The sequence below is a fragment of the Plectropomus leopardus genome, chromosome 15 (assembly GCF_026936395.1).
Source record: "Plectropomus leopardus strain MGB_pleo_1.0 chromosome 15, ASM2693639v1, whole genome shotgun sequence".
Taxonomy (NCBI): Eukaryota; Metazoa; Chordata; class Actinopteri; order Perciformes; family Serranidae; genus Plectropomus; species Plectropomus leopardus.
In genome coordinates this window covers 28,900,842-28,927,148 of record NC_142190.1, presented here as the reverse complement: position 1 = coordinate 28,927,148, position 26,307 = coordinate 28,900,842, and the positions used below count along the sequence as shown (strand labels likewise).

The 26,307-nt window shown below is 40.3% G+C and overlaps 1 protein-coding gene across 1 annotated transcript in view; it reads left to right on the top strand.

The window, feature by feature from the left end:
- pcdh1a (protocadherin 1a) overlaps positions 1-25,607 on the top strand; it is a 119,181-nt gene extending 93,574 nt beyond the window's left edge. Inside the window, exon 5 of the mRNA XM_088088731.1 lies at positions 20,464-25,607. Coding sequence (XP_087944857.1) covers positions 20,464-20,834 — 371 coding nt within the window. The 3' untranslated portion in view covers positions 20,835-25,607. The remainder of the gene's footprint in view (positions 1-20,463) is intronic.
- The last annotated feature ends 700 nt before the right edge of the window (positions 25,608-26,307 follow it).

Below are 26,307 nucleotides of genomic sequence, written 5' to 3'. Positions count from 1 at the left end.
TGTTGCATCACACCCAGAATCTCTAAATCACTTTGATTACAGTGCTATTAAATTAAATTAAATTGATTACTTCAGACAGCATGAAAACTGCTTATCTTGTATGTCTGCTTGCTGTCGAGATGCATGATTTGTCATCCTCATTGAAGTCAGAGGAAGACCGAGGAGTGGTCTCCGTCTCACATCTGTCCGTCCATTTATCTGAGATACTACTGATCAGATTTTGATTAGTAGTCAAATTAAAGTAATTCACAGTATTTATTACTGATTGAATCACAGGGAGAATACATAATTACAAAGTATTACAAACTATTAATTGTATAATATAACAGTTATGCAAGATTACATTCATTTAGTCATCAGTAAATATTCATTTTGTGTGCCCTCTCTAAATTGTTATGTTTTTGCTGGTCCATGAACGTAGCCAAAGCAGAGTGTTTTTTTGGTTTTTGTTTTCCTCAGCAGCAGTTTGAGGAATTTAAGTTGTGGGATTGATAATTGATCTACAGATCGAGTCAGAGTGGATCAGATCGAGGAGCAGCTGCTGCAGAAGGAGTGACGGCAAACTCGTAGACACCCTGCAGTGATTGTTTAAATTTCATTTTCACTGCACCTGGTGCTCTGCTGCTCTGTCTGTGCCCAAAGTAGCTCTGCGCTCCGAGAGTGTGGCGCAATTGATAATTGAACGATATATGCATGCATGTTTGTATGTATTAATGTTAATATGTATTTATTAATTTTTAACTTTTTTATGTTTGTTTTGTTTACAATAGCATTCCTAATGAAAGATCCAGCTCCAGAAATATTAAATCAGTATGTGTAGGCAGATGTTTTAATTATGGAGGACAGCCACAAATAAATAAATGTGTAGGTCACTCTTAATAATCATTTTTAACCCCTAAATTAATTTAGTATTGATTTTGTTTCACATAGTTTAGTATGTCATTCCATCAATTATGTAGGGCTGTGCGTGACTTATAATTATACCAGTTAAGTCAGATTCGGCCGTTCAGAAGTTGACGATTCGTTTTGTTTTTTCATATAAAGTTTTACAATTTCAGCGGGGCTCAGCAGGGCATCCAGCGTGCCAGCGGTGCTAGCTCACAGTGCTAACAACAGATTACAAATGCGTAACAACTTTTTTAACTGACACTAAATATCAAACAAAAGCCAAAAAATGTGTTGTATCAAATTGCTGTGAGATGTAAAGTCACCACTTCTTAACAGGGAAGGATATGATAACGCTATCACTGGGCCTTACGGTGCAGAGTCTCTCTTCCTCTGTGCCGCTGCATCGCTTCCGCTGCAGCCTCTACCACAGGGTTGGGTCACAGTCAAAAGCGCTCACTTTGCAGCAAAGTCTGGGAACAAAACGTCCCCAGAAGCACACAGCACAGTACACTGACTACCAGAAAAAGGAAAAAAAACTGCTCGACTTGAAGCTATTTCAGTTTACTGAGGGTTCTCTGTCTGACAATTTAAATCTCCGACTTTCGGGGGGCAGCCCTTCAATCACATTTCATAGAAATAAAGAAAACTGTCACTTCTTTATAATATATTTTTTGCATCTGCATCATCCCAAAGCAATTCTGCACCTTTTTGAGCCCCAGCACACACCTGGAGTTAAATAACACATCACTGAAATGACACTATTAACCTCCTTTTGCCCAAGAACCCCTGGCACGAGTCATCCAGGACCCCTGATCGGCCTCTTATCTTTTCTTGGGACGCAAGTTTGACCAGCAATCCTGTCATGTCCAGTCCAACCTAGACAATAATCACTCTTCAGGGGATCAGTGGCATCTTGGCTGTGATATGAGGGCTAGCCACGATAGGACACAGGTGGATTGAAGAATGAGACCAGCATGCACACATACACACACTCGCACACAAACTCAATTGACCACAGATGGAGGAATTTTGATGTGGCCGGTTGCCCAGCGTGAGGTCTCCCTGTGTCTTCCTCTGTGCGGACTCTATGCCATATGGGCTATTGAGAAGGGTGAGATAAAATGGAATAAATGGCATTAGCATGATAATGAGGTTCTTTAGTAATGCTGTCTGATTTCTCCCGCCTTAGATCTCTCTGATGATGCACGTAGTGTCGTATATTTGTTCTTTTTGAACTCCTGTCAGGGATTTTCCTCTGCTTTCAGCGCTTGCCATATCAGTATCATACAGGGGACCACAGTTTTAGCCATTACTGCTTTAAGATCCTGAGTTCCCTTTGAAAATCTGGCTTGTGCGCAAAGCTTGAGGAACATTTTGGACAAAGAAAGATGTGGAGGAATACGTTGAGGCAGATCGTTGGCCCGATGGGGCTTGTTTGTCCCATGAATGCAAGCTTGGGCTCCTGCCCGGGTGCCAGGATTGCATGCTGATGCAGGGGTGTGGGTTTCCTCAGACAGATGTCATTGTGCCTTGTCAGAGTCGCTGCCTGTTAGAGCTATTGAGCAGGGTAGACCCTGCCAGGCTGCACCGGCACTGTGGCCGGACGCTGCTGGAACCACCACCACCCAAGCAGGGACAGGTCATGGGACTGGCAGTTTTGTGGAAGCTTCACTGGGGAATAAAAGTCCTTACAAGTGGTCCCCTGAGGCAAGTTGTCATGAGTAATAAGCTTATAATCCCGAACTCGTTCTTGCACACGCATTATGCTCTTGCTCACATCAGCTGCTGCTGTTTGTTACCCCCCCGATTGTTTGTAATTTTGTTTTGGAGCAAATAGGTCACTGGAAGAGCCTAACTGGAGCAGAATTAAACTCAGTAACCTGGATTAGGCTTTGACACCATGGACAATGGTTAACTATAGCCCTTTTACAAATGACTTTATGGGAGAATGCAGCAGAATCCAAAATGGAACTGATGATGTGTCAACACGTCACACTTTTGAATGTGTCTGGATTTCCTTTCGCCCAATTTGAATCCGCAAAAATGTGCTCTCGCTTGTGTGATTGCTAACAATGAGACTTCGTCCCAAACTTTGCCCGCACACATTGCTGCGTTTGTCAAATGACTGCAGACAGGCGGGACCTTTGAACAAGGGCCATGTGAGAGAAAGGACAGCTCAGACCATTAGCTGTAGCAAAGTATGTCATTGGTATCCTTCAGAGTGAAGTGAAATATTATAGTATAGAAGGGATTGCAGCCACATGTGAAATCTAGAACCAGAACAGAAGCTCCATTATTCCAATAAATCCACACCCCTTACATTCAATTTCATATTACCTTCTTTTACACATAAAAGCGATTTCTCTGTAGTTTCATCATTGTGTTCAGCTGACTGGAGGACTTTGTGATAATAGCATGTTTTTGTCAGAACCTGAAAATTATTTGGGCTGTAGTTCTTACACTTGGAATGTGTGTCATCAGTGGGTTTTGTATTTCGGTATTGGCTATGTTGTTGGAAAAATAGGAGACAGCACCAAAAATGTGAGAAATTGTTGTTTAACCCTTTGAAAGCTGAGCAAATTGGCTCGATTCCTTTCAAAAACATGGAAAGGAGACGATGAGATTAAGAAATGACCCCCAAATTTGCAAGAAATCAGTAAAAAAAAGATGAATAACCCAGAAGAAATGCTAAAAGAATTATCAGAATGCTGTAACATAATTTAAATAATTAATATAGTTTATGTTTCCCTTGTATTAAAAAAAAATAAATCTAAATCTACTAATTTCTTACAATTTGTGCAACATTTCTTACCAAGACGCTCATTGCCTTTTTCCCATGTTTTAGAAACTATACCAATTTGCTTGGGGCTCAAATGTTTTAACACTCGTGAAAAGCATCTGAAAGCAGCATAATAAAAGTGGTGTTGCCCTAGGTTTCAATTAAATAATTTTTAAAAAAAATTGTATTTAAATGCTGTTTAAATAATAACATTTAAAAAAGAAAGGAAAAAGTGTGATTTAGTAGGAGATTGCTGGTACATTTTCTACAGACACATTCCCAGTTCTCATTTTAATTGAGATCTTCACAAGCTACTCAGCTCTTATCCACATGTACATACAGTAATATGGATGAAACCCCAGATGAGTGTTCTGAATTATGCGCAGAAAGAAAAGTACACACATATAAGCACACATTAGGTTCCATAAATAGTGCTTTTAACACCATGCTGCCACAGAAAATGTCCGGTTTTAGCACTAAGCTTGTAAAATGAATGAGTTAGCCAGTATGCCTAAGCCAGTATCCCTAAGCTTTAGATGTGCTCATGTATTACTCTAACAAAAGTGGATGGCTCTCTGTACTTAGGCAAAAATTGGATAGCACGCTGCCTGCTCTTGCCACGCCAGTGAGTCTGGGCAGCAGCATGCTGAAGCAGCAGGTTTGGAGGTGGTAATGTGTGTGCAAACGCCGGCTTGAAAGTACAAGTTTATAAAGACACATGGAGAAAAATTTCTTAATTAGACTGGTATAGCTCGTAGCTATACGAGACGCCGCTTTTAGCTGAGTGTCCACTGGCAGGTCCATGGGACCCCGAGTTGGAACTTTAAGGATAATTATAGAGGCAGAAATAGAAAGCGGTGGTGTGTTGCTCTCAGTGGGGCTTACCCAGCCTCACCCCAGATGTGATTCGTAGAGCAGGTAGAGCGCTGCGCATTGAGGAGGGGACGCTGGCTGGGGGCCAGATCCACTTCAACCTTAGTTGGTCGGGCAGCTCAAGCCGGCATCAGAGAAAGGCCCCGGGGGTCATCTCTCCATCATAGTGTGATGGGGACCGAGAGCTGCTGAACCTCCCTCTAACTAGTGTTCTGCCCTTCAATGATGGATGGCACTTGAGGGACTGGAATTGTACTGTATGGGTCTGACATGCATTTCCTTATTTCCAGTGAGTTACAGAGGAACGGAGCCGCTCTCGCTTTAAGGCTTCTCTCACAGTCAGTTGAGGATATCTCACAATTCACTGCAGTTCAAGGCCCTCACAAACTCAATGAAGACGACAACCAGTGAAAACTGAAAATGCCCTCACTTCACTAAATGGAAAACAGCAGTAGGCTCTTTATTTTTTTTCTCCACAAATGGAAATCTCCTCCTGCCGAAAGGATCAATTCTTAATTTGCGGTTTTGTGTTAACACGGTATATCATGGAGTCAATATTCTACATGCCTCAAGCTAAATAGAAATTACTTGAATTTGTCTTGCTCACACTCATAGTCAGGCATGTTACAGTGTTATACATTTATTGTGACAGAGCTAACATTTCACTGCCATATTACCAGTGTTGTGCAAATGAAAATTAGTAATTAATAGCAGTTACTAGTTACTTTTTTGAAAGTTATTAAATTACCAACAAATTATTATTATTGCATATAAAAATTCTTACTTACTGGTAGCCCCCAATACAATGTTATCACATTATTTAGGTCTCAATACTATATTTTTTCAATTTTACATATTTTGCAATATGCTGAGTATTGTGATAACATATGTTGCAACATATTGTGATTTATTAAGCAAGAACTAAAGAAAAAAAGCTTTGTCAACATCTGTTTTTATCTAATAAGATTAGTCTGTTCATCTCAATTCCATTATATTTATTGCAGCAGCATTTATCCAGGGGACTGGAAAAGCAAATTATTTTATATTCCAGTACATTACCAAAAGTTTAATTCTTGTGCAAACATTAATAATTTATATAACACAATATCAGTACTTGGTGTCTGCATCAATACAATATTGCCATACAAAATATCACAGCACTGTGCTCTATTGATTTTTCCCCCCACCTCAACTTACTTATGTGTTTCTTTTACATATCTGTGTCAACTCTCTTATTAATGCACACATAGCTACTATATCATTTTAGAGTCACTATAACACAGTGCTGGACAAGACAACAGTTACATTTTTAGGGCATGAAAGTAAAAATAATCTTCCCAAATTTACCAGTTTTCGGATATTAGTCCATTTCTTAAATAGGAATGTGGTTTTCAATTTTGAGATTCACATATTTTATGTATTAGGGATGCACGATAACATCGGCACGTCATCGGTATCATCAGATATGGGATATGATATATAGCAACTGGCCAACATGCTGATTTCTGCGGATATTACAAACTGATTTTTTTAAATTTAAATTGACAAAGTGAACATGTTCCAAACATCAACCATAAGTTGGAGTATTTTCTTTACTTTGCACAATGAATGAATATTACATACAGTGAACAGCATTATACTTCTTCTATATCTGCGGGTGCGCCATCATGATTAGAGTATGTATAATATGAAATTCATTGTACTACAAAAGAGACTTGATAATCAACAAAATTTGGTGGGGATAAAAATAGATATATCAATGCCGGTATCGGTTTTTGACCAATGAGTTGCTTCAGCATATTGGATATTGGCCCCAAAAAAATTTTTGCATCCCTATTATTTATTTATTTTCTTTGGAGAAATGACAAAATGGAAGTTGTAGATAAATATCAGTGTTTTTTATACAATGTAAATTATTTTAGAGCCCCCCCAGAGACGGCTGTCTAACCTGTTTAACACATGCATGTAATTTTTGTGTCATGTTCGCCGCCCCTTCTATGACTGTACGCATTATCACTATGTGTCACGCTTCTACGGTTTGTTTCCTGTTTTATTTTGTCACTCACTCCTTCCACTGTTGTCTTCCTGTCTTTGGCATCATCTGCCCCACCCTGATTTGTTTCACCTGTCCTACATTAGCCTTGCTGCTATCACCTGTCCGTCGTTAACTCCCTCCTTCCTGTGTGTATATAAAGTCTGTGTGTTATACCTGTTTCAGCGTCACATCATCTGTTTTGTTGCCTGCGTCCAGCATTCAGCCCTGTGTTCCCTACCCTTTTGTGTTCACTGATTTTTGGGGGGATTTACTTCTGCTTCCTGCCTGTTCATTGACTCCCTGTTGTACTCCCTGTTAAATTTTTGAACTCACCCTGCTGCCCCTCATCTGTTTTATCTGTGTTTGGGCCCTTCCCTTGCTACCTGCTCTCAAAACATGACACTGATGAAAATGAGTTCGGATTTGCTTTGTAGAAGCATGTTGTTTTGCCAGGTATTTCATAGGATTAAAATGACTGCTCTTTGATGTGCTTAAAGTTTTCCTGCACCACCACATAGACTAAAACGAACCACTATATATATATTTTTAGCTTGATTTTGAAGAGGGAAAAACAATGTCCATAGTTCCAGGACAGCAACCTCAGACTGCCTGAACTGCTGGCTGTTGTGTGCAGTGACAGTGTGATTCTGATTGATTGCTTGATTGATTGATTGATTGATTGATTCATCTCATGCAATGCACTGCTGTAAGGTCGGGTGAAGTTAGTGCATAACCCAGAAAAAAATCTAGGGCTGTGTTTGTCTGCTATGATCAAGACAAAAGTAACAAGAACTGAACTCATTTCACTCATAATTGCATTATTTCATCAGAAATGGTCTACCTAATGCCAAAGTAGCGGAGTTACAGTTACTTGATTACTTATAACACTGCCTGTTACACAAAACCATCACAATATTTTTTCCAACAGATGTTCTGGCTTTTAAATTTCCTTTTAAAACTCACTTTCTTGCCAGTGCTATCTCCAAAGAGCCCTTGTTCTCCAGCCAAAAGTAGTGTGGTTCTTACCAATTTTTTACATGATGATGTAGCTTCTGTCCTTTATTTTCAGCAGTGTGCTTGACTTCTTCGTAAAAGTGTGACAGATTTGTGCACGTTTGTGCACAGACGTGTAGATCCTCATTCACATCCTCCGGTCACCTCCAAAGGGCCGTTTTATTTTAAGTAATTATACAATTTTGTTCACTTTCCCTTTGGCTAACCTCTCAGATGACCATGTTGCAAGGTCTCAACACTTGTCACTCATCTTGATGAGCTGTCTTCTTTGAAACAGTATCTAGCCCGGAGACGAGGTACCCATCAAACACGCAGCCACCACAGGCAGTGAAAAAACAGATGGCGAGTGCAGCCACTTTAATAAAAAAAAGCGACAGCGATGTTTACTCTTGTTGTGCATTTGCTGTATGTCTTTTTTCCCTTCTTCTTCTCTTCCTTCTTCCCTGCTTTATTGTTGTTATTGCTATGGCTCTGTGGCACTTGATAGCCCCAATATGGCTCACCACTAGTCACATTCACATGACATAAAGGCATAGTGGATGTGTCCAACATTATTAAAAAAAATCTTTGAAAAGCCTCCACATTTTAGCAAAACATGGAGATACAGCCTCGAATGCAGGGTCACAGACACACCCAGACTACTGCACTGTGTACATGACCCAATTTACCCATCAGTTCATTAAATTTTCATTTTATTATCCCATAATGTAGTGGATGTCCTGTCCATTTATGTTATTTTAATGTTGTAAAACATTTATATTGCTTTTTAATGTCCCTTTAATACACAAGACAGCACTAAAGTGCAGGTGTGGTCTTCATTCAATTAACCAAAAATTCAGCCTCGCAGATTTGCCCAAGTGTTCCTGCCTCTCTGCCACATTCACTCCCGTATCTGAGCGAATATTAGGTCAACTGTGTTCTTGCGTTGGATCATTGTTTTTGTTGGAGGGGTTCAGCAACATCAAAGGACATGATCATTGACCCATCTTCACCACGCTGAAGCTTGTAAAAGTCAATCAAACACAAGCCGCTGAAGGCAATGGATCAGTGAGGAACAACACTGGCGGGGGAGTCATGCTGGCCTTAAAAGCCGATATGATGACCCCCTGCTGCCTTCTGTGTTTTGGGTTTCTCTTTAAGTCCATATTTAAAGACAGACATTTCTAGCTTCCTTTAATAATTATATTTTCAGTGATGTTTCCATGTGATTTTTCTCCTCCCTTGCCTAAATCAAAGCCTTGTCAGCAAAGCTATTGTCGGCAGAGCAGCATTAGGAGACTGCTGCTTGTCTTCTCCTTTTTCCCTCTGCAGCACAAAAGGCAATTTTCATATTTCATCATGTTATAAATTTGAATTGTCCTGCTCCAAACACACAGCTGTATTGTTCATTGCAGGGCTTTCCGTCTGACTGCGTTAGTATTTTGACTTTCCCAGAGAATTGTCAGTCATGCAGCAACTCTCCATCTACAGTAAATGGTCAAATCAAGCTTTGCCTCTCCAGGGTTGTTATTTAGCTGCCGCATGGACTGCTTACATGATTCTAAAGATCGGATTTTGTGAGATTATGTCTGTGGTTTTCCATACTTGGCATTAAAATGTAACTGCGGTAATAATAAACACAGATTTAAATAATACAGTTATCCCTATATATCACATGTGCTTAAACATGCATTTTGCCTGGAATGCATCCACACTACATATTGCTCTGGTAGCAACCTGAGCCTGACCACTTGGTGTCTAGTTTAAGAATATGAACCAGGTATGATCGAATGATAAAAGTTGTCCTCAACAACCATGGCCATAGGCAAGGCCATGTAGCCCACAAGGCATGAAAAATGTTGAGAATGTCTCTCAAGCCCTATGCCAATTCCCCCCCTTGGCTGTACATGTAGTTTTGGAGTGCCCTTGACTGAGTAGTGACCCTTTAGAATGGTTTGAAATATCTTAACCGAGGGAATGCGACTCCTTTTGTTATATCAACAGGAGCTACTTCAACTGTTGAACAGTTGAAGTAGCATTAGTTAGCTAAAAGTGATGAATAAATCGGTGAAACAGAAAGCCTAAAGTAACTACAACTGTTGACATAGCATTAGTTAGCTAAAAGTAATGGAAGATGATTGGAACAGTTAACTGAATTGATAAGCTGTTGTTATAGCATTAGTTATCCAAAAGTAGTGGAAAATGATTGAAATAGTTAGCTAAATGTGATCAACAGTTGAAATAGCATTACTTGGTGAAAAAAAAACTAATAAGCACTGAAAATAGCATTAGTTTTTTATAAGTGATGAATAAACAGTTAAAATAGTTTGCTAAAAGTAGTTAATAAAGAGTTGAATTAGCATTAGTTAGCTACAGGTAATGGATAACTTTTTAAAATGTAGTCAAAAGTAAGTCACAAATGGCTGAAAGAGTTAGATAGCGAAAAGTAATGAATAAACATTGAAACAGAAAAATTCATTATTGAAAAATTATACAGTAACGATTTTTCTGAATGATCAAATTACATATTCTTCTGCTTCAGCAATAAACTAAAATATCACAAGAGATTTTAATATGCATGCATAATTATTTACAAAGATATACTTAATTTTATGGGCTTGTTTCCTCGTACTACATTTAGGCTGCTGGAGTTCACAAAGCATTTTGGAATTTCCTTCTACCACTCTGTCCAGTGTGCATTTGAAATCACTCCATTTGCGGGGGTCACCTGGAGGGCTGGATGACTGCTACCCCTTGTTCTCCCAAAAGAAATGGGACACCCTACCCCAAAAACAGAGTGGTATAGCCAAGGGGGAGAATTGGGATTGGGCCTGAAACTCAGTTCTTTTCACTTAATTTCTTCTTTCTTTTCTGAGTTCATGGTAACTTTCCCTTGTAGCCAAGTTTCACATTGCAGACCGTGGAAATCAAAGGCAGAATTAGAAGAGAGATAACATCTTGATCGAAAGGGGAAGGAAAACAACAAATGGATCATGGAAGACATCCGTTTTACATGTCAATAAGATCAATGAGTGAAAGATAGTGAGCATGAAAGTGGTGCACAGGATTAACTCCAGGGGAAAATCCTGTGAGGATAATAATTCCCTCTTTGATTATTAGAGCCGTAGATCACATATAAGAAAGACTTTGATTATCTTATTGGTTAAGGAAACGTCTCGATGAGTTGCACCCACGTTATTTGGTGTGATTTGAACACAGAATCCAGTCAACATATTGGGTGTACTGTATACTGGGGCGTTTTTCAACTCTCTGCTGGTCTAAATACAAAAGAAAAAAAACATTTTCTACTTAAATCAAGAAAGTGAATTTGTAATGGGTTAAATAGAAATAGAGGCTCTTAGAGACAGGTTAGTGTGTGGGCGGCAAACAAAGCTAAAAGCACAACAGTACCATATTGCGACCCGTGTTGAAAAAGCCCATTACAGTTAAGTGTTTCTAGGAAATTTCGGTTCAAGGAAATAAACAGCTTGAAATGCAACAGACGATTTTACCAGCAAGAGCAAATGTTCCCTTCTCTGTCGTTGCAAAATGAAACATCTCCTACCTGCTAGTACGAGGCCATGGAGCACTGCCACCGTGGTAGAAAGGGCCACAGAGTGCAAATGTGAAAGCCTAAAGCAGGAAGAAAGCTTCAAAGGCAGGGACCAAGAAAGAGACATTCAGACATGAAGAAGAAAGAACGTTTGCGTGTGAGACAGGAATAGACAAGTGACTCTCCAAGTAAATGTCACACACTAATCAGAGAAGGGTTGGGGCGATAAAACACGCTGTCTAATTATCCTGACAATGGTTTTCATTAAATCATTAAATCAGTCATAAACTTCACAAAAACATATTTTTGGTATTTCTTTAATTTCTCAGTCTTCACTTCCAACCTCAGCACTGTCACCAATTATTAAGCCAAATAAAGTCTCGCATCGTTTTTTTTTTTTCATCAGCTGGTCTGCGCCAGCCTCCTGCTGCTCACCGACGCACACTCACATCAGAACTAAGCAAAGCAGAGTCAATCAAGTTGTTGGGCTGGAAATGTGTTCTTAACATTTTCTAACAAAGTTTGGCTAAGCTTCCTTGACCTGTGCAGAATTCGTAATGGAGTTACACTTTGTGGCACACAAAAAGTACAAAAACGGGGAGAAAAATCATCAGCCTATTGAGCGTCCAGTCACAACCCCACTCTGCAGGGATTTAGTCTACATTTCTTTGAGCTTCTAATTAAATTGCACAGAAAACTGAATGGGAAATGTGAGGTTTCCTGTTTCAGAACTAAGAGAAAAAAGGAGTAGAGTGGGCCTGAATGTAATTATCTATGCAGGTTATCACATAAATAAATCAACAAATCATTTATTTGACACATGAAATTATACAACGTATAAGTACAGTGAAATGTGATCCCATCAGCTCCTTTAACTGTTGTAATTTAGTTCTTTTGTGCGTCTTCTTAAATTGTTAGCTGCTGCTTTATAATTATACATGTGTCTAGATGGTTCTGGTAATCAACGGTCTCTGGTTGTGGAATAATAATCCACATATCCGACGATCGCTCCTTCCGAACACAAACAGAACCGCTTTTTACAGCCTCCTTTAAACACAGTATAACAGTGATTTGCAGCAGGAACAGGACAGCACCTCACATTCACACCAACACACCAGTACTTATTCACCCCAAAGCATATGCCCCCTATTCTTTTCTTCCTCTGCTCTGCCAGACTGGCAAATAGAAAAAGAATTACCTGATTGAATTACGCTGTCAAGGATTTAGCCAAATTTCTGTGAATCAAAGGATATCAAATATTCTGATATTCCAGTAGAAACTGATGCAGCACTATGGCTGTTCAATTTATTTTCTAACACAGGTAAAAAATTGCTAGCAAGTCGCTAGTTCAGCTGGTGCTCATTCTTTTTCATCTTTTCTTGATATTTACTGATATTTACATTTAAAAACGTCAACCAGGCTAGCGTGCAGAAGTAGCAGGAGTATAACAAACTGATGAGCTGATGTCCTGATCCTGATGAGTAGGTCGCAACTATATGCCACCACCATCCAAAGCCATCCACAAAAAGTCCCACCAAAACTTGAAACAAAAAAAAAAATCAACAAAAGGCCATTAGCTGAGCCCAAATTTGGCCCAAATTTGGCAGAGATTACAGAATAGTAACTGGAAATGTCTGCATACACATCAAATAGGAAATATAGCATACACATTTATACTGTCTATGATTATAACATTTCATAGCCCTTTACAAAATCAATTTCCCAACAATATGTTACTGCTAAACTGTCTTTTCTCCTTTTTTTGATGTTACATGATGTTAGGATGTAACCTTACAAATGATAATTCAGTTTTCATAAGCAACACCAAATTATTAATACTGTCCACATATGTTATGTTCAATGTAATTACATCATACTGAACACATGTCTTAAGTATGTCTCTATTTTACTAACTAACTAGCATCCCGACATGTGCTATGGCTCAGATTTAAATGAGCAGCATTAATAAAATACCTGTATTGGCCTAAAGAACAAATGCAAATTTCTAAATTTAGGCACTGATGTCGAACTAATGCCTTTCAAACTCGACACGCACATTCTCCTCTCCCTGAAGCCCTCTCTGCATGAATATGAGATTGAATACAGCGTATAGAGCACTGCTGTTTATTATCCAAGCTGACTGCACTAATAAAAGATTTAGGCAAAGCGATGTAGCCATCTCTCAAGGCAACGCTAACTCGAGTAACAGTAGGTCTACAGTCAAGATGTACTGTACTTGAGGTTTTGTAATGTCTTAATGCAAATAACCGGGGGAAATATCTCGGGATTTTCTCTGCGTTATTGGTTATAACCTTTCAGTCCCACTCGCTGACAGATTAAACAATATCAGTTTTGTTTTTTTCAAGGCCAATTGAAGAGTAGTCATGAAACTAGGAACTAGACTTATATGATAATCATGAACCTGAATCTCTTACAGTGGTGATAAATAATTTGTTGTGGGCCTTTTTTTGCATTGGCAGCTGCCGCAGATCAATATTGTGTTGTCAAGGTTCAGAATGCAATTTCCAGTCAGTAATTGGCCGGCAAGCCAAACATAGTGTTGTGGGCAGAGGCATGAAGCTGTTCTTCACACAAGCATTTTCACAAACACCTCTGTGCAACCAACAGAGAAACCATTATATTACTTAGAAAAACAACGACATCATCATTTAGAAGTGTTTCCTTCCCCCACGTCCCCCACCAATGTTTTGAATCTATTTTATCTGAAGATGCCTTGTGTGTGTCACAGTTTGACAAAGCCTTAGTATTGGTTGACATATCACACCGCATATCAACTTCTCAATTGGAGGAGCCGGTGCATAGCGTGATCTGTCAGCAGGTGCTAAGGCTTTGTCAAATGCAGTGATATAAAAGGCAGTCTTCAAATAAAGGAACTGTAAGACAAAATGGTGGATGGTGAGAGAGCTGACAGGAGGTGTACCATCACCCACTGAACCATCTACAGCGGCTTTTTCCTGACGTGCCTCTGGCCGACATGTCCACTCATCAGCCTTTGTCAGCGAGAGGCCCGCCTGCTCAGGAAGCCGAGAATTCACAGGAATGCGTAGAGGAGACATGTGCCTCAAACTTCAGTGCAAATGCTCACCCTGGCATTACTTCCTGTGGACTCGAGAATTAATTATCTAGATAAATCAAAACACGTACTAGTTCTTTTTTAGAGACCAAACAGAGACGGAATTATCATGTAAGTAACTTCTTAACAAGCTTGTTGAACAAAAAAGTGCAAATTTCAAAAAGCATATATGATATCTGTTAATTTAACATTGCCATTACTTTTATTGAAGAATGCATTATGACTCTTTTAGGACTCAAAAATCAAAGTTATGGACTTCTCCTGGGACTTGCCAGTCTTGACTTAAGACTTGAATTGAGTGCAAAGACTTGAGACTTACTCTGGGTTTCGCACACATTCATTTGTTTGTGGCGGCCCATCATGATCAAAACATCTGTTGCCATGAGTTGATTTTATTTTTTTAAAGCACAACTTATACAGTCAGTCTATTCCACCGTACTCTCGGACCCCATAGCATACTCTAGGCACAGACGGAGCAGCGTAAGTCAGGCACAGTGAAAGTGAATTTAATCATTAATTGTGCTCAGTCTAAAAGTTTGCATTCACTCGCTGCTCCTCTCATCCATCTCTCTGATCTGATCAGGTCAGCTCTGACTTTGACAGATCAATTATCCACCTTGCAACTCAAACTCCTCAAACTGCTGCTGAGGAAAAAAGAACTCATGACAAGTTCCACCTGCGATGCGATCATGGACCTGCAAAAACGTCCAAATTTAGAGAGGGGACACAGAATGATTAAACAGGGACACACACAAAATACAAAATTTAAAAATAAAATAATTAAAAAAAAAAAAAAAAACAGGAAAATTGCCTCCATCCCACCAACCTCAGTTACCACTACTCATAGATTGTAGGATTCTAATTCTGGGGGAGACACTATTAATTATGATTTAAAAAACAATGACTCAGTCACACATCTGGTGTAAGGTGATGCACTAATGTGTTTTTATAGTAGTGTCAAAATAAACTTTTCCAACAATTCTGTCTACTAAAGAAGGTGATGTGTATGTGAGCTGTTGTACACCAAGCATGCTGTATTCATGAATTCACACCCATTATAACACCACAGTATTGTCACTAAACAGTTAACCACAGCCTTATCTCACATGTCACTTTCTGTATAGGTAAGGTGCCAAAGCCTTCAAGCCTACACATTCTAATTTTGCTCATGAGATGTGAAAGTGCATGTCTGGGGTTACAAGCTCTGCCGTTGTTCTTTTGTATTCCATTACAATGAGCAAGGAAAAATGTGCACGTCAACACTATGTTTGCGTGCTTGTAGCAAGTTTCCCTCTCTTAAAAATGCTCCCCTCTGGAGAGAGAGAGAGAGAAAAAAAGAGACTGTTTTCGGTAGCTTCTGCTTACTGTGAGAAACTGTTCTGAACACTTGAATAACAAGACTTGACATGTCGTAGCTAAAGAAATACAAAACCCCCGGTTTCTTGTTGTTTTTCCTCACGGAGTATGACAACCACAGAATGCATGCACACCCAGTTATTACACTGATAACCAGCACCAGACACTAATATCTGCTCAGATGTGGATATTTCTTCTTTTCTGCTTTTTGTTTCCCAGAACTTTTTAGTCATTTACCACATAAACTGTTTTGCAGGGACCACAAATACACCATTAATATCACTCACGCACTCCCAAATGATAGTAGCTGTTTCCCCCCCTCCCCGTTATCCCTCTATGAGCTGTGGGTCTCTCATATTTGTTCGCCATCGATCATAGCGGTGTGGCGCGCACGCTGGAAAGCAGCCGGTGGGGAGAGGCAGCATTTGCAATCAAACAGAGAGGAGCAGTGTGAAATCTCAGGAAGAGGCAGCTTCCCCCATGCCCGTGGGCAGGGGATCAGACGATGAGGAAGCCTGCCTCAGACACTCAACACCTCCCACTGGCACCCTGATGCAAGCAGCATGCAAACCCACCCCTCACATGTATCTGTCAGCCGGGGGGTTAAGCTCTGTGTGTACCCCCACTCTGTAACTGCACTGTGGAGTGCATGTTATGCTACTGCAGTGGAGGTGCTTTTAGAAGCTTTGCTAGGGTTCACTGTGAGTCGTCGGCGTGGTACTGAAGGTGTGAGAAGGTGGAAATTACTGTTTTTCTTTTTCGTTTTTTTTTTTTCTCCATCATATTGCTTTAAGCAAGCAGATGGGGACTGACCCAATATTAAAGCAGGGAGCTACAGGTGCAATCTATCTCCAAGTCTAGAGGAAAAGAATTCTGCTGTGCAGAGGGTAAGAAATGTCATTGAGTCATTGCTCTTCAAAACCAAATCACAAGCTCTCTAAATCCAGTCAGCCTGTTCCAGCCACTGGCATAATAGTGCTGTGCTTTGCCCATCTGTCCTCCATTGTCCACCTTGGCTGCCCATCCATGACATACAAGACTATAAACTGTAAAAGGTTTGTTCCAGACTGTGGGCAGATTTATTTCAGGTATAGGTACAGGAGAAAACAGGCATGAGTGGGTTAGAAAATACCAATTTTTTGCCACCGCGCACCCTTCACCCCCATGGTTGACTCATCACATCCACCAAATATTCAAACAATGATCGTTTCAGCCGAGCGCGGGGGTGTGTTTTGATTTGCAGAGCAGACGGTATTCTGCCGCACTGTAAGTGGGTACTACAGCTACAGATGGCTAATAGCCACAGCAAAAGGCGGACACAGAAGTATAATTATCGGTACTGAGTTTTTGTAGATAGATTTGGAGTGTGATGGAGAGGTCAGAGCAAGCAAATGTAAAAACTTGTTCTTTCACAAATGATACACCCTATCATAACACGCTGTGATGACCAATTTGTTATTTCATGGTGGGATTTTTTGTGTGAGCTGACATGTGTGACTGAGAATTATGTTCACTATAGAATGCTAATGACGGCACGCAACAACACGACAGGTTGCAGTTGAATATAGACCCCTCATTTGTTACACAACAGACAACAACAGACAATATGTCAGAGGTACTTTATAAATAAAAGCATGTAAAATTTTGATGAAACACCAACAGACAAGGTAATGGCCCACTAAAATAGCTGGCATTAGAGCGTCTATGTTCTCTGTCGATGACGTGCGATATGTGCTTTGGCGCTGTTGGATGAAAATGGCAGATTTTGGCAAGCCATACGTCGTATTTAGCTGTCATCGCTGATTTTCTGGCCCTTGATGATGATGAGCAGGGCTCGGAATGTGCTTTAATTCCTGTCAGCGGTGCATGGCATCATTTTGCATTGCATGTTTTCTTTTAGCTGGCATTTCATTACATTAAGTCCAAATTATGTTTTCTAAAAACACAGTCGACCTAAAGTCAATTACCAACCTGACAGTCAGTGGCAGCCTGTGTTAACCTTCATGTCTTTTATGCGGTCTTTTGTGAGACTAAATGAGAAATTATACATTAAGCGGGCAAAAACGGGACATTTCGGCATTTGTCTCTGTGAGTTCTCTGTTCATGCTTTCATACTAAGCCCCTTCATGCACACATATGCCCACAATGTCTAATTCATAGAGGGAGAAACATGCCCGATTGTGGCGTGTGAAGTGTTTTAGAAAAACCTGTGTAAATGTACCTTTTTTCCCCTTTCTGCACACCGATTTCCAGAGCTACACAGAATTTTTACACAAGGGCGCTTGGTGTGGCATAAACCTCCTGGAAGCTGTGGAGAGGTTTTAATCAAGTGTGAAATCCTTTTGGAGTAGATGCCTACACGACTGTGCTTGTGCTCAGAAGCGTACTCCTTCAAAAACCCTTCTCCCCCAACTCTCTTCCCATGAACATCTTTTGTATCAAGAGTCCATTTCGCTGCAGTGATGCATACAGACAACGCTCTTAGCGGAGCCGAGAAAATGAAACTCCAATCATCATGCATGAGACAGCACACACAGGCGCTACTCTTTGCCGCCGTCGCCTCGTCTTTTTCTTAGAGCTCCGAATTCGGATTCTTCTTCCTTAATCAGGCATAAAAGCGTCGTTCATTGGTTTGAAAAGAATCATTGACACTGGCCTTGTAAACAGAGAGAAGAATTTGCCACTTAAGCATAATGATATAATTAAGCATGAATACTGCAGAATGTTGCTCAATTGTAAAGCGAATGTATTAAATAGCCTAAACATCTAGTAATTTAGGATTATTGAGACAATGAGATTAACAGCAACAAAAGACGGAGCTATGCATTCTTTAATAAACAATGAGACAATTGTATGTGGATTACCCATGAAGAACAGCTGTTTTAGACATAAATAATGAAATAAAATGAGAAACTAAACCTTCCAGTACTTTTTATGAAGAAGTTAAAATCTTTGAAACCTGAGCAAATTGGCTTGATTTCTTTTAAAAACATGGGAAGAGGGCAACAAACAATTTAACAAGAAATTACACAAAAATTAACAAGAAATTAGTAAAAAGGTAGAAGATGACGGCGGATAGCAATTTAAGAAGAAATGACACAAATTGGCAAAAGAAAGTATATGAAAATTACCTGAAAAAGAGTAAAAAATAAAATAAAAACAATACAATAAGAACAAAGGGGGAAAAAATAAGAATAAAAACAAACAAAAAAAGAAATGACTTTGAAAAAAGCTGCTTAAAAAATAATTACAATTCTTTAAAATATTTGTAAATATATAATTGATCATATTAAGTAATTATAAATGTATGTTTTTGGACATTTTTCATTTTTCTTAGCTTTTTCATTTCTTGCAATATGTGGAACACTTCTTGCCAAATGCTAATTTCCTTGTTTTTTCTTTCTTTTTTTTAATGTTTTAATACTTGTGAAGGCATCTGAATGCAGCATTAGGAAAGTGATGTCGATCCAGGTTTCAAGTGGTTAAAATTTAAAGTCATGCCTCGCCATCTCACATCTCTCTCTGGCTTTTGATTGATTGAAGCCTTGGTGGGCCAGATGCAGTTTTTCCAGCCTCAGAGGTCTGACATTTTGCGGGATAATTATCTCGCCACTGGTCATGAGTACAATGCTGATGGTACGTCTCATAGGCATACTGTCAAGGTGGCATTTGCTCTATTAGCTGTGAACTCTCACCGCTGCCTCTTATACGTCATCTCTTGTGGTTGCATCATTCGCATGCAGCAACATCTTCCTCCTGCTTGTGTGTGAAGCGGCGGAGCTCCCTCCGCTTTCTCCACGAATACATTTACTCTCTTTCACACAAACTGTCCTGTAGGCTGCCTAAACAAGACAGTGCATTCCAGTGATGGACGTGTTCTTTCAAGGCGTGGACAGCACTAAGGCATTACAGTAAATGCATTTATCACGGCAATCAAAAGTTTACACAAGGGTGACGTCGTGGACTCACTGATCTCAGTCGTCTGCTCCTCTCTTCGCAGACATTGATCCGGCTGTCCCAGTCTGAGTCTGAAGGGATAACAAAGATAAATTGAGTGGTATTTCCATTAAATCTGGGCTGTGTGTTTAGCTTGTCAACAGGTGGGCTGCTTAACAAGTCTATTAGCTGCCAGCTGCACATTTCGGGGTAAACAAATAACACGGATTCTTCTGCAGTGCAGTTTTTCACTTTCAGAAAGCGTGTCGCACTCTTGAGTGACGGCTGAACTTATTTTGGAGCTTTTTCACAGCTTGTACATTTAAATGAGGTCACTGGGTCATAGACCCATTTATTTAATTAGGAACAGTTGAATAAAAAATGGATGATAATCAAGGGCAGGAAACTCATTTCAGCACTGTCAATCAATAACTCATTCAACAATGGTTTACCCCTAAAGGGATCCAGCCTTTGTAACCAAACACTGTATGTCTGCAGAGTGTGTGTCGACTGTTTTGTCCATTCTTGCTGCCTCTTTTCTTTACGTTGACACATATGTGAAGCAGCATTCACAGCACATGGTAGAAATCAATAAATTGATGTATTAAACACGTTAACAGTACATTGATACATCACAAACACTGCTGACAGACTGCTGTTGGATACTTCTAAATGACATAGACGCAGCACGCCATCTCCTGAATGTATCACATCAGCTAGTGGACTACACACAGTAGCGCTCATTACACAGTGCATAGCAACAGCTACATAGCAACTGCTGCTGACTGCTTAGCAACAGCTGCAAAGACATCAAGGGGAGGGGGGTGGGTTTCATGGGGTATTTCAGATGACACCATTTCTGCTCACAAATGCCTCTTTACAACTTTTTTTTTTTTTGATGTTGTGATGTGTATCAGCATGAGGCCATTTCTGACAGAGCTGTTCTCCCCTCACAGATATCCGCTCCATCCCTGACGTGGCAATGACCGGAAACTGCACAACTGAGTGTAGCGAGCTGGGCCACTCAGATGCCTGCTGGATGCCCGGGCATCCCTCCCCCGTACGCAAGACCAGGAACCCCCCGAAACTCTCCACCTTCGTGCCTTACCAGGAGAGAGGGAGCCTGGGACGCCTTGCCAACGGGAGCGCCAGGCTGGGTGGTGAGGAGCACCGGCCGCGCCTTCCACCCTCCCGCAGTGCCTATTCCAACAGCGGTCACGACGCCAGTCAGGACTGCCCCTCGGAGGAGATGCCCCTGAGCGTTGCCTCCGAGTTCCCGCCCACCTCCCCATCTGCCCACACTCCAAAAAGAGAAATTTACCTGTGAGGAATATCATCTGATTGGTGCACAACGGAAGAAAAGTTACACCCACTTCAGAAGAAGAAACAGGCTGTCCACATGCTGAAGCCAATGCCCGTTTTGTAGGTAACAATAGGCTGTGACTCATCCGATCACTGGCATGAACACTTGTTTTCTGTCATATCCTCCTTAAATTATTAATTTATTAGCATATTTATTAAGAATTCCACAGAGTTAATTGACGCACTCACTCATTTATTTATACAAAATCCTGAAGGAGACAGTGATGAAAAGGAAAAACGCAGATGGCAATTGCTACTTTAGTAGTAACTAATTATTGTTGTAGTTAGCCAAGTCCCATTCTGTGAAGTGATCTCTTGAATTTGAAAGTTGTGATCAGTGCTCTTGTGCCATTATTAGATATAATTTCATAGAAAGCCAGTCCGGCCCTATCAGAAGGCATAACACTTTTGACTAACAATCAATCTTAATGTACAGTGATGTATATACATTTGAATGGCGTGTTCTACATATATTTTTGTCTGGCATAAGCTGAAAAAAAAGAAGAAGAAATTGCCTCAGAATTTTAGCATATTTAAGCTTTTCTTTGCTGCTGCTGTTTAAACTTGATTGAAACCATCTCCAGAAGTGGAGCTTGATATCGTGAAAGGCATTTATCCGCTCCACACAATCACATACACACACACACACACACACACACACATATATACACACACCTTGGACCCCAAATCATAGTAGAATGGCCTTTACCTCTGCTCCCTGTAGAGCTGTGCCACTGGTGGAGAAAGCTGTGTGGCAACATTTAAACTGACATTATGTTCCACTGACTCTCAGCACTGTGACCTATCGTTCATCATGAAAACGGTTGACTTGGCCACAGCACCCCGCAGTCACAATGACCAGAGCACTCACCAGACACTTTCTGATTGGCTTTTTTTTTTCATTTGAGACCTCGTGACACACACTCCGCTGATGAAATCATAGCAGTGTATCAGTAAAGCTCCTCTCTGTCGTGACAATCAGATGGGCTCTCACAATCCTCTCCCCCTCATCATCCATAAGAACTTGTGCAGATCTAATGAATTCAGAGTTATTTACACGAAAGGGCACTCGAGCGCGGCTAACCACTGAAGAACTTGAGCACTCATGGAAGTTAATTTAAAGCTGACGTGCTACATGAGTGCTCTGTGTGGAGAGTACCATCTTTGCTTTATAAAGTTCTCACTAAGTACTTCTTCAGAGGTGAACTCAACACAGTGCATACATTTGCAGACAATGTAAAGTCTAATAACAGATAAGTTTTAGGAGTTATAGTCCATACTATGAGGAATGTCTGAATAAAAACTGGATTTAAAGGTGTACAATGCAGGATTGTTGGGTAGCGATTGTTTGTTACCTGCCAGTAAAAACAAAAGCCAAACCCAAATTCACTCTTGTTCGGCATTGTCCCATGCCATATCAGCACTTTTTAGCACTGCTAAGTTCCCCAGTTAGGTTCAGGGGATATGGAAAGTCAAAATAAACTAACCGGGAGAAAACAGGAAAAAGGAGCAGGAAGTATGTGTACAACTAAAAGTGAAAGCTTATTCACAAAAAGCAAAGAAATAGAGGCGTACAAAAAGTCTTAACTCACCCATTTACATTTTATTGAGGCCCAAAGTTACGCATATTTATGGGTGGGGCCGCTTTCAGTAAAAAGCTGTCTGATAGTCTCCACCTCACTCTGTGAGCCAGATCCACTACCTGCTCCTCTACGACTCCAACATTTTGTCCAAATATGGTCACTTCTGGCTCCAAAAAAATCCTCAAAAGTCCACAAACCAATGGGTGACATCTTTTCAGCTTCGTCATACAATCTAGTTTATTTACAAAAACAAAAAAATTGTCATACGAAAAGTACGCTAAAAAACTTAAAACTACTTTCTTTTAAGTTGTTTTCTTTTGTTTTTTAAAGAAGTAATTAATGTTATGTCAATTAATAACTAAAAAAAAAAAAGATTCAACAGCTTCCCTCCAGACGGGAGATAACAGACTCCAGTCGTAAATATCGTCAAACTGCAACCAACACACAGCACTTAAGCTGCCAAACAGGCCCACTGGCCCCGACTGTTCCTTTCTCCTGGCTTTTTAACCACCATGTCCTTGATGAGTGATTAGACGCTGGTGTACCCAAACAGCTCGTCATGGCGAGTAGGGGGGAGGGCGCAACCTATGGTGAGACACAAAGGAGAACTGTTGGAAACTGAAAAGAAGGGCACACCCACCCTTCACCTTTCTTCAACACAGAAAATAAGAAGGAAAAAGCATTGTCAGAGTGTCGAGTCTCTGCAGAAAAATACACCAACAAACAGCGAGAGAGGGTCAAAAGTGATGATTGAGAGGGATTACATGTGTTTCAGTGTATACATTGTTTTCTAGGAAAATCCTGCATAGTATATCTTTAATGACGGTGATTAATCCCTACAAACGCAGAATGCTGTCGAGCTTTGACATAGGATTAGATAGTAGGAGTCCGGCTTGATTTACCGCAACTCCTGTTAATTATGATTTTCCTTGTATTGAGGACAACATGCTTAATAAATTATAAGGCATTTTTTCCTCCTCTGGCTATTGAACAGAGACTAAAAAATAGGGCATGCCCGTGGGCTTCATTTATCTTTACAAAGATTTTTCGAGTGAATCTGAAGGATATGTCTGAAGGACACTGTGTATTAGTCAGTAATTGGACGTTAATGATGACAACACTAGGCTGCCTTACAACATCGTGGAGCTGGCTGCCGTCTTTGATTTAAGCATTGATTTGATTAGATTTGTAGATACCTTTCACCTCTGCGGAGTATTTCCATAGTGAGATTGTGGCTCTGAGTAAGGGTGGAAGAGCCTTGAATGGACATTTCCTAATTAGGGTGAGTAATGAGTCCTGAGCTAGGGCATGTGTGAGCACACCCCCAGGACAAGGCACCCACCAGATAATGCAAATCCACCCCGCGGAGCCACAATCAGTTAAAAGGGGTATTTTTATCAGCACTTACCTCATCAGGCTGCCATTGAAAGCCGCGTTTAGAATAATTAAACTGAAAACATATGGAAATTACTGGACATGGCCATGATTAAATAAGGTGGGCGATTATCCTGCCTTGAGGGGGAGAAAGCACATTATGCCGTTTTCAAAGCCATTTAGTGACTGAAATAAAAATTCAAACAACAGCCATGATACACTGTGATTAAACCCCCACAGCTCCCCCAAGCACCCCTCTCAGAGCCGTTGGATAGCCGCTCCGCGAACTCAAAGCAGCGATCGCTGACCTGGAATTAATGATAAGTGCGAAAGATAGCAACGAGTGATAAAACCCAATGTCACATAGCCTCAATCACAACTTTATCTGTTTAAACAGCTCGATTCAGATTCACAACATCCAGATTTATCTCCTAGGTTAAATCTTAACCCCGATTCCAGCCTAAGTACGCTTTATCGCTTTCGTGAATCTTCAGATTTGTCTCTTTGATTGCCGTGAAACAAACGGGGGGTAATTGTTGGCAGATAGCTCGGTTGTTTGCTCCAAACAGCATGGCAGGAGTTTGATTTAAGTCCTGTTGAAAAATAAAAAAAACAAGCCTGGGCCTATTTCTCCCTCCTTTCTTAATGAGTTGGGCTCTTTCACTCCAGCCGATAATGACCTCCTGCTACTCACCCCTGGAACAATATATCACCAGGTTTGACCTTTCTTTTGAACTCATGCTGAATGAACTGTGTTTACGTCTCTCTCGAACACAGACCCGTTTCCCCCCTTGATCAAAGCGAGAGGACGCTATGACACACCCAAAATACACTCAAAAGTATGTTGAATACTGTTTAATTTGTACTTAACATTGATTTAATGTTCACTTGAGTATCTTTTGCCTCTCTGTAGTGTGTATTGTATGGTGATCATTTCTGTGGACAGATGGACAAATTGCTGTACTGAAATTGGCAAGAGATTATTATTATTTTTTTCTTTATTTACTGATCAAAGACTCTTAGAAAAGTGGTTGTGTGGAAAAAAATAAAGAAATCTTTTGGTTGGTGTAGTGTACATAGATCTCCACAACCCCTGTGTCTGCCGTCAAAGCAGGCAAAGATTTTTAGCATGAATTCCAAAGATAATTGGTAGAAACTGTTTACTCTTTATTTCTTTCTTTCTTTTTTTTTTTGACTTTCTGAAATGTCAGTGCTGGTTCATATTCAAAAGGCCCCCTTCTTCTCCCCCCCTGCAAAAACGAACTGAAATTAACTGAACATTTCATCTTTTTTTCCCACAGTTCATTTAGAGCAAAGACAATTGCCTTGAAAAAATGTCTTTGCAAGAGAGAATCTAGTTGTTATCCTAATTGTTGGTATATTTATATAGGATAAAATGCTTGTGATGCCATGTTTTTGTACAGTTTTATGTACATACAAGTGAAGCTTTCTAAAAGTTCTGAGAAAAGCCGATGGCATATAAAAATTGTAACATGTTTTTTTCTTGAGATGTGCACATCTTGCCTTGGTTGGATTGACCTTTGCTGAGTCAGTGTGAATGTGGCCGTTCTATGCCTGCACTGTAGTCATTCACCGGCTCCCACCTCCTGAGGACTTAATCAGTTTTTATGTTTATCGTGAACAGTGGATCGTCTTATCTTACCAGTTTGTTAAACTCCTGTGTTCTGCTTTGTTCCGTTTTTCGCATGTTGACAAATTCTCTTGTAATACTGTAAGTCCTCATGAACTTTGTAATAAAATCACTTCAGGGAAAAAATGAATGCTGTCAGTGTTGTCTTTGTTTTCTATTAGTATTCATCGCTTCTGAGTGTTAAACAAGGATTTGGCTGTTACATTTTTATAAGAGCTTTTCGCAGCCTTGGAGCTACATTGTGTTAAATGTGTCTCACTCTAGGACCCGGGCTCATTAAGAAAAACTAGTATTCTTGTCATGTGGGGACCAGCGCCTCATTTCGAAGTCAGGAAGCCCCAGAATGTTGAGAGGGAGGCATTCCAGTGGCTTGAAGTAGGAGAGTCCCAGGACCTGTGCTCACTACTTCAAATCAAAAACAATGTGCAAGAAGTACACAGACCCCCCCGTCATGCACTTAGCTTAATTCGGAACTTTTCTTTAAAGCATTGATGGGCTGCTACACATTTAGTGCAAGAGTGCTGTCTTGTGATGTTAATGTTGATACATCTATGTGCCTTTTCTCGAAGCGAGCAGAGTTTTTCTGCGGACAATGAGCTCCGCTTGAAAGCATTCACTGAAAGACGAACTCTTTCCATGTCTGATGTTCACGCTCTGTGCATTTCTACTGTGCTTGATCATTAGCATATAAGCTGTGAACTTAATTGACTTAATCATCGTTGCACGGATACCATATTATTTAATAATGTGTGAGCAGCAGTAATGTAACATGAGCGATTAAGCAATTTTAAGGCCTCGTTCACAAACAGCGCCCGAGACTTGAGTCACTC